Source organism: Diabrotica undecimpunctata, chromosome 4, assembly GCF_040954645.1.
Source record: "Diabrotica undecimpunctata isolate CICGRU chromosome 4, icDiaUnde3, whole genome shotgun sequence".
Taxonomy (NCBI): domain Eukaryota; kingdom Metazoa; phylum Arthropoda; class Insecta; order Coleoptera; family Chrysomelidae; genus Diabrotica; species Diabrotica undecimpunctata.
Window position 1 is genome coordinate 9,169,212 of NC_092806.1, and position 10,239 is coordinate 9,179,450.

Consider the following 10,239-nt stretch of genomic DNA (forward strand, 5'->3'; position numbering starts at 1 on the left):
TAACAAAGGAAGAGGATACAGAATGGAAAACAAATAAATCAAAATACTCTGTTACGCAGACGACGCAATATTGATAGTCCAAGATGAAAATATTCTGCAAAGACTGGTCCAAAGATTTAACATAAGAGCAAAAGAATTTAATATGACAATCTCATCTCAGAAAACAAAAACAATAGTTAAATATAAGGTTGAATGCTCGAATAAATGAACTTTGATCAGATAAAAGGCATATATCGAGCACAGTTTAATTAAATCTTGCCCAAGTACTTTCGATCCCTAGATCATCTTCAGGGGCATTTCGTCAATTGTGGCCTATCCGGCAAGAACAAGATGTCATAAACATATAAATGTACATTACACTACACTACAAATGGACAAACAAATACTTTAAAATAATTTAAGAAACGCTACATTACTGAATGAAGCTACATTACTGAATGACTTGAAGAAGCCGGAGACAGAATGTCTGTCTCCGGCTTCTTCAAGTAATGTAGCCTTTCTTAAATTATTTTAAAGTGTTTGTTTGTCCATTTGTAGTGTAGTGTAATGTACATTTATATGTTTATGACATCTTGTTCTTGCCGGATAGGCCACAATTGACGAAATGCCCCTGAAGATGATCTAGGGATCGAAAGTACTTGAGCAAGATTTAATTAAACTGTGCTCGATATATGCCTTTTATCTGATCAAAAAACAATAGTAGTTAGCATATAATCAACCAGATGGAAAATAAAAATTGATGGCATCAGTATTGAACAATTAAAGGAAATAAAATATAGAATTAAACTGTATAGCTATGGAGACTGGACAAAGAAGTGAGAGATCAAGTACAAAAAGCAAATAGAGCGGCAGGATGCCATAATGGCGAAACAGACACATTAACACTGAGATGAAATCAAGAATTTATAGCCAGTGTAAGATCAATATTGACATAAGCCTCAGAAACAAGACACGACACAGTCATAACGCAAAGGCTACTGGAAACGGCAGAGAGATGAGAGTACTGAGAAGAATTACAGGAAATACGCAAATAGCAAGAGATAAGTCATCAATCAGCAGAAGAAGTATCGGACGACCGCGCAAAAGATGGAGTGACAATCTTTCATAGAGGTATTAATCAGCCAATGAACAAGCAGAATTTCTTATAAAGAGGAAGAAGAAGAAGAAGGAGAAGAAGAAGACTTACTGTAGTTGTACCATGTGTAAGAAATGGCGTATCATTTATGAACATCCTGTATTTTGAAATTCGATATTGATCTAAATTCCTGGAAGAATGTTACTACTCTCTGTGCGCAAAAGTCTTTAATATATGTATCATGTTTGTAGATGGACGAGATATTACCTTTGAAAATATTGTGAAAATTTTGAAAAAAAGATGAATAACTTAACAAATATAAAGTTTTAACCTCTGGTAATATTTACAAATTTTATCTAGTATTTTGCGTAAAATCTAAAAATTAAATAATATACAGAGTGTTCTACTTAAAGTAGCAAAGTTGTTCGCTTTGGGTATTGCCGGAAGTGGAATGTCAAATTTTTTTTTTAAGTTCGTCTTACCCTGTTATCTCCAATTAACCAATTTTTATAAATATCGTGTAAATAATTTGCGATATATAGATAGTGTAAGCTCATCGTGAAACACCTTGTATACTATCATTGATACCTATTTGTTTGTTTTTAATAGATCCGAGTCACCGATTCAGTTTAAAATTGAATCTGTTTATTTATGTTCCAGTTTTAGTCATTGAAAAATTATCTTTAAGCTTTTGCGGTTATAATATTTACATTTAATGTTATTAAATTAATTATGTCACTTACGATTACAAAATTAAGAGTGCTTGAAATTACCATTATATCGAACAAAACACTTTGCTTCGCATTTTTACAAGGAAGTCAAACGGCGTAATTGAATTAAACGAGAAAATTTTTATTCCCTTATATAACTCTCGGTTTGGTATTGTAATAGTTAAGTGCGTACCAAACCGCGAAATCAAGAATCAATCTGGAAAATATTCGATATTTGCGCTTTTTTGTTAAGTCAATAAGGCGAAATACCACAGAGATATTATTACTAAGAGTGAAAATATATAAATGAGTTCTTTGCTGATGTTTTTTCATTTGGGATTGATCGGTTTGTGTAGAAATGTGGTGATTTTCTTGAAGGTGGTCTTTTAGTGATGAAAGTGAATTTGTTTCATATTGTCTTTGTTGGATATTTCTTTCAAGAATCGTTTGAAAATGCACATGCCAAACAGTAAGTTCTAGTACTAATATCCAAGCTTTTCTTAACATAATTATCTGGTTTTATTGGGCTTGAGCTGAGCTCAGTTAAATTTTTGTCAATAATAAACGTCAAAAGGAAATTTTAATTTCTTATTTACACGTTGACATTATAATACGCCTTCGAATGACAATACGAAAACCAAAACAAATAGATACCCATAATGGCTCAGAAGTACATAACTGGAATGGAAATACAGTGAGAATTTTCAGATAAATTATAGGCCATTTATAATAATAGTGCAGCTTTCTTGGACAGTTTTGTGTGAATAATCAAGTGTTTCTTTCATCCATCCTAAAACTGCTGCAGTTCCTACGTTCCCAGGAGGAACACCGTGATCATATGTGCCTTAAAATTAACCCCGAGAAAAATTATCAAAGGCAGAATTACATTTCTACAAGCATTAACGCAACAATAAACTGACACCAATTCTCCACGTTCTGCTGACGTTATTTGTCCTATTTGTTTAATCCCTTTAAGAGATATTACTTTTCCAGGGGTCTGAACAGTCGATACCCCCGTTTCATCAACAATAAACACCTGATAGGATGATCGTCTCGTCTATGTCATCTATGATCGTTCAAGTTTAGCTCATGGTGGCATCCTAATTCTTTCTACAAATAATGATTTCTCTTCTATAACAAAATATGACTTTCTGTTAAATGAAGCCCTTTTTAAGTTATCATTAGTTTATAACAAGAATCGTATTCTATAAATTCTTTGCATTTATAGATCACCTGATTCTTCTAGGGAATTATTTTTTCAAAATCTGTTAAATTTGTTAAACGACCTGCCAATAAAAGAAGAAAAATTCTATGCGGTGATTTAAATATTAATTACGCTATTGCTTGTGCTACCCAATTATCCTTGGTCAATATATTCGAATCGTATGGTTTTATAATACACGTTAATTATCCTACAATAATTACTAAAACAACGTCTACCATAATTGAATTTATTGTCTCAAATATCTCACCCTTTGATGTAAGCTCTATGGAAAGATTCGAACGTAGATTTGAGGTCGAATCGGTTTGTAAATGCCCCTTTGGCCGCTTTTTGTCGATCGACGATGATAGGTATAATAAAAGGTTGAAGTTGTGGAGTAAAAGTAAGTTGTGGAGTAAAAACTAATTCACTCGGTTTTTGAATTATTATCTCACCCGAGCAGTGCTACCTATAATTTGATTATTTAGAATTTATGTTTCAGCTAAACTATCTAATTCAAATCTAAGCTCATTAAGTGAAACTGATCTAGGAAGGGCTTTCTTTAAAGTACTACTTAAATTTGGTTGTGATAAAGTATGTCTTCGAGGCGCTGGATGAGGTTGGATGCAAGAACCTTGATGCCTTTGTTTTCTGGCTCTCTTGGAGTTTCGAATATATCTGACCACCTTCCTTTATTTTCATATGTCACTTAAAATTAATATAAGTTACTGTAATCTACTGTAAGTAGATTCCTTGGGACCAACAACGAGCGCACAATACTACCTCTTCTTTTTCTAGGTTTGTGTCTCTTTGAAATTTCTTTTCTAATTGCAGCAGTCTCGCATATGCTTGCTGTTTTGAGTCCCCCTAATAGGCTTCTATTAGAATTGAAGGGTATTTTAACTTCAAATCTTCCTTCATTATCCCTTTTTACTTCTTTCTTTTATAATATCCTTCACACTCTTTTTCTTCTACTGAAAGAGTATTGCTTTGATCTACTTCTTCTAACTCTATTTTGTGGCCTTCTGTTTTCAGAATTCCTTCTGTTATCATACTGGCACCCACTAAAATTTATTCTATTTTGTGGCCTTCTGTCTTCATATTCCTTCATAAATTTCCTGTACTCTTTCTCTAATGTGTCAGTTCTATATGAGACATCACTTAGCCCCTTAGACATTTCCTTAGTTCCGTTTATCAGTGCTTCTCGGAACCTATTTAGATGTCCGTTTATTCTTTCTTCTGTAGAGTTAATCGAGGCTATTGTTTGTAACATCAGCTTCGTCTGATGTTTTGAATTTTTTATTAAATCCTTCTGATTTTCGTCCAAGGAATATATGTCCCAGTATACTTCATCATTTACCCCAAATACTGATGTGAGGACTGTTCCTAGAAGACCCCTCTTCGGCCTTCTTTTGACTTCCAGATCTAAAGCTCGACTTATCATTTTTGCCCGTTCTTGTTCCTCTTTTAGCTGGCTCGATAGTGAATCACAATTTATTATATTGCTTGTCTTACACATATCTTCCAGCGTTTTTACCATTGAATCTATCGTTTGTTCAGCATCTATTTTTTTTTCTTTTCTAGATAAGTTTTTATTCTAAATATCCCTCGATCTATGTATACATCGCTTAGATGCTCTGAATATAATCCGGGGGATGGGGTATAAATTTTGTATAAATCTGCATTTGATGGCTTCAAAAATACTAAAAATAGGTCGCTGGTTCAGATCCGGCTCGAAGGACCAATGGAAAGATTCGAACGTAGATTTGAGGTTCGAATCGGTTTGTAAATGCCCCTTTGTCCGCTTCTTGTCGATCGACGATGATAGGTATATAAGGTTAAAGTTGTGGAGTAAAAGTGTTTATTTATTGACAGCTACTGGTAATTACACAATATGATGTTCGTTAGGTAACTACTTATGATTGACTGTAGTTGACTGCTCAAATCCTTAATTTATAATCTCACAAATATTTCATACCTAAGCACAGAGGTTATTGCTTCCTATCATACCATACCAATTTTGAACTATTAGCTTACATTACAATTTAATCTAGGCTATCATTGCAACACTAAGGAAGTTCAATTAGAAAAAATATATTATTCGACAATTCATTAACAGGTGAATGGACTTTAATTATTAAAATATTACTCGATATCAATTTCACAATGTCACTTATACACGGTGAAACTATAATAGATTTAGAAGTTAAGAATAATGTGAGATTACAAATTAAGGGGTTAATTTGTGATTGAACACTCTACAATTATTAATGCAGGACTATCTGACCATGAAGCAGTATATACCAAGTTTAACACTCTTAACAAACCATCCTCGAAAACCCAACGTTTAGGTACTACTCTTGTACATCTCGAAATATTCATGATGTAGAAAAGATCAAGTCAATTATGTATATAATATACCATTTTCACCATTTTGAATGTAGTGATACACATTTAATATTGATATTTTTATTTTTTTCAGTGTCCACATAAAAATCCATATACCGCAGCTAGTACACAAACACAACCATAAACATGTAGTATATAAGAAGCCTAAAAAGCATGTGGTAATCCACAAACACCATCACCACCATGACCACAGACCTAGTCACGGTCACCATGGTCATAAGCACAAACATAAACATAATCCTCATAAAAAACATCATAACCACCGACCACATCATCCTCCGCATCCCCCTCCGCATCATCCTCCGCATCATCCACCACATCATGGTCACAAGCGTAAGCATCACAAACTACATAAGTATAGTTATGAAGGTTCCGGTACATTCCCATATGGTGACAACGATTTTCCTTCCCAGCAAGTAAAACAAGAGCAAAACAGTCTAACCGACGATGATTTCAACCAATCGTTTGACGATGATGGTCTAAAAACTACAAAGCAAGTACTGACTAGTGAACATTTTGAAGTACAAAAGCTTAATCCTAATGCCCTGAATCCGGCCGACAGATTCAACATTCGTGGCAGTTACAAAGTTCAAGAAACTGATCCTTTTGATATCACAACTACCTCATACCACACATACGATTCTCCATTTACCAAAAAGGTGGCAAAAGCTTTAACTAATTTCGACGACGACAAATCTACTAAAGAAGACGAGTCTGAAGACCAGGAAAAACAACAAGAAGAAGATGAAGGTGAAAGTAATAACGTCGAAGAGTATGAAGACAATGAAGATCAGTCAAGGTATCATGAAAATGAAGTAGATGATGGTGATGGGACAGAAAATAATGAAGAACATACTGTCAGTCCTGACAAAAATGGAAAAATCACGTATAATTTCGGTAAACAACAGTTGGAAAATTTTGTTTTGCGTAATGTGTACGATGAAAGAACTAGATCAGAATATTAGGTTATTTTTTATTTATAAATATCATAGATTAGTTTCCTTTTGTAAATTAGTTTTCACTTTTTTATGGATTACTGAAATATTATCAGGTAAATATTCTATATTTTTGTTTTTCCCTTATATGTCTTAATATTGATAACAATTTTTATAATTAAAATATAAGAAATTTATATGAAATTTATATTTACTTTACATGTACCGCCAATTAACATCTTGTTTATCCAAAAGAGGGCGGTCTGAATCGCCCTGGAATTTATATGCAGAAGATATATATCTGTGTAGAGTTTCCCCAACAGAAAACAGTTAAGTAGATGTACTGGGTCTTGCAGTTTGCTACATTCACATTGTAACTGAGTCAGTGGATAATAATCCCCATTTCTCTTTATATAATTATGTTGTCTTTAACCAGATCATTTTTCTGTGTTTTTCATCTGCTATTTCTTCCATTGAAGAAGACGAGAAATCTTCTGTTCTGAAGGAATAGGCGGATAAGATAATGTTAGTGAGTTTGTTGTCGCATGTGATATCATACAGTTTTTGAAAAATATTCCTTCTATCTAAAGCGCATAAGCGGCGATAAAATCTACAAATACTGCCCCAGATACTTGACGTCTTTTATACTGGTCTTCGATGTGCTTGACGAGATTAAATATTTACGATATACAAACTATTCCCGATATTGTTCTGAAGCTATTTTCTTGTGGCATTTTAAATTAATTTATATTTAAATGGGAATAAGCCACAATTAAAGGTTAAAATACGTTTATTGACGTTTCAATTTCCACTTCGGAAATCGTTCTTAAAATACCGATTTTGAGAACGATTTCCGAAGTGGAAATTGAAACGTCAATAAACGTATTTTAACCTTTAATTGTGGCTTATTCCCATTTAAATATAAATTAAACTATTCCCGGTCTAAAACATTTTGTTTTTTAGTTTAATTTTTTGGTCTATTTCCCAAGCAACTCTATGGAGATTCATATGTTCAGGGTTTTAAAACTTAACAGTATTGCCCTCGTAAGTATGATCCCTATTGCTTTTTAGATTTTTTTTCAGGTTTAACTGAAGCCACAAATTGGCTTGTCCACATACTAAGGGTATTTGTATATTATTTATTTATATACACATGTAGCTATACGGCTCACACTTCCTCTAAGGGAAAAATTCACTCATCCTAGATACCTACGTATTAAAAGTATATCTCCCAAAAATTCGGAAGTATTCATCTGGTCGTCGAGAGTAGCACAAATTTCTGCATGGTCTTATATAGATGTTCATTTAGACCTAGCTTTTTTACGTTTTCTAGGAGATTTTTCGGAATGACTTCAGGAATATTGTCCTTGTCGATTACATACTCTGCCAAAGCACAAGATGGTTTTTTGTTCTACAATCACTCTTGTGGAAAATAATACGATTTGATAGATTTCTCCCGGTCTCAGCAACATACACAACTTCACACTGATTACAACTAATGCTATATACTACATCTATTTTATCTAATTTATTTATAGGATATTTAGTTTTAGAATATAAAGAAGCAATAGTTTTGATGTTTTTTGTTGCTATTTTTATGTTGTCAATAACCTTTGGAATTTGTATTAATTTAGGTGTTAATGATGGTATATAAGGTAGTGAATAATAATAGATGTTCTGATTGTTGGATACAATGTTCTGGATTTTAGCAAAAAATGGTGTTAAGTTATTTATATTAACAGTATTAGAAAAAAGCATCCTATGTAGCATATCTGGAGGAGAAGAGTTCTCAATTAAAATAGATTTTAACAACTGATGATCTTCATGTAGGTAATCTGCACAAGAAAGCCTTAAAACACGTTCTTTTAATCCTGTTGTAAGGTTCATTTTCATCTTGTTTGGATGATGTAAGTAATAGCTTATAATTAGCTAGTTTTCAACACATTATCTGTAGTTCTTACAATTCTCATGTCAAGGAATGGTGGAGTCTTCCACCTCAACTCACTCCACCTCAACTGTGAACTGTATATGTTGATTATGATTGTTGAAAATGTTAACTATTTCATGAATAGGAAGTGCCAAAACTAAATCATCTACATATCTTTTAATAAAAGGAATGAAAAAAGTGCAATTGTTGATACAATCATTGATAACATAATCCATGACATAGCTACTTAGAATGGGTGAAAGACTAGATCTAAAAATGTTTTTTATAAAAGATTATTAAATATAAAAATATTAGAATCAAAAACAAAGTTGATAAGTGTTTTTAAATGTAATAAGTCAGTATTAGGATGTTGTGAAATCTCATTCCAATGTTTTTCAACACTACTTATGATTAAACCTAAAGGTAAATTGGTAAATAGGCATATTACACCAAAACTAACCAAAACAGTTTTGTGATAATTGAAAATTATTGATAAAAGAAAACTTATTATTGTATGTAATAAATTAAATATATAGTATAATAAAAACTTATTGTAATAGAAATTATGATCCAAGTCATCGTCAAAATTATTTTCGTCAACCATGAAAATCGTTTACAAAGTTTTTTTAGCAAGTTTTCTTGTCTTTAGCCACTTACCCACAACTTTTACCACCGGAGTAAAGAAATAATGAAGAAAAACCCTCTACACGGTGATTTTTAATAAATTTATAATGCTAAAGCGGGTGGTGACCTTTAGAAAGCTTTTCAGTGAATTTTATGAATTTCAGGCTCTCACTTCCCCTTCCGGAGCTGGAAGTGGAGGGATAATACAGGAAAACAGAGTAAATAGTAATTGTAATAACAGTATGGTTGATACAATCTTTTTCACAAACATTAAAAATTCTTTACATCGATTTTCAACGAGTTTTCTTATTTTTAGCCACTCACGTCCAACTTTCACAACCGGAGTGAAGGTATGATAAACGAAAACTCTATACGGTGATTTATAATAAAGTTATGGTCCACAAAATCGGTTTCGCCAACCAGGAAAACCTTTACAAAGTTTTTTAACGAATTTTCTAAATTTTAGCCACTAACTCTCCACTCCAGGGGTGAAAGTGGAGGTGTAATAAAGGGACACACAGAAAATAATACTGTAGTAATATTACAGTTAATAAAATCATTTTCACACATCATAAAAATCTTATTACAAGCTGAAATTATTGTCGATAACTTCGCTGTACAAATAGGACTTTCAGAATATAGATGAAAAACAATCAGGACGAAAAAAAACCAGATGATAACTGCTGACAGATAACGATACAATTACAACGAGATAAGTGATATTCTAAGATGAGAGTTATTTTTTGATATAAGACAAGCGATATTGTTTTGTTAGCCTAAGTGACAACGAAAAAGAATGATAACTCATATTTGTAAAATAGTTAAACATCCGTTGAAGACGATTTTATAAAGCCAACTTTTTTTCTGAAGATATTGGATCACTTAGTGGCTTTGTTATAAATGAAATACTGCAATCAGAGCTATTAGACTTTAAATATGCCAATAAAAGAATCTATTATAATATTAAGGGATAAATAGTCCAATTTAACTATATCCTCAGTGTATGCGCCAACCAAAGAAGCATCAGAAAATGATACAGATTCTACTACTCTCTAAATCAACCAGACACAAACTTATGCCCATGATATCAAAATAATATTAGGGGATATAAACGCCAAAGTAGATACAGAGTACGTAATATCGGTGGCAGGAACACATAGTCTAATTATAAATGATAATGGATCATCATTGAAGAATTTTTTATCTAAACTAACTTCCTCTTTAAATTATGGCTTGCGTTCACATTTTTTTTCGCGCAATTGTATAGACGAAAGACAAAAGTTTAAAAAAAAGCTCTGGCTAGACGAAACATTTAAATAAAGCGAATACAGGGAAGAAGTAGACTGTAATAAAAATCA

The 10,239-nt window shown here is 32.5% G+C and overlaps 1 protein-coding gene across 1 annotated transcript; it reads left to right on the plus strand.

The window, feature by feature from the left end:
- Window positions 1–2,127: 2,127 nt before the first annotated feature.
- Window positions 2,128–6,500, plus strand: LOC140438112 (uncharacterized). Its single transcript, XM_072527826.1, has 2 exons — window positions 2,128–2,254; window positions 5,469–6,500. The coding sequence occupies exons 1-2, from the start codon at window positions 2,178–2,180 to the stop codon at window positions 6,358–6,360; spliced, it is 969 nt and encodes a 322-aa protein (XP_072383927.1). The 5' UTR covers window positions 2,128–2,177; the 3' UTR covers window positions 6,361–6,500.
- Window positions 6,501–10,239: the final 3,739 nt, after the last annotated feature.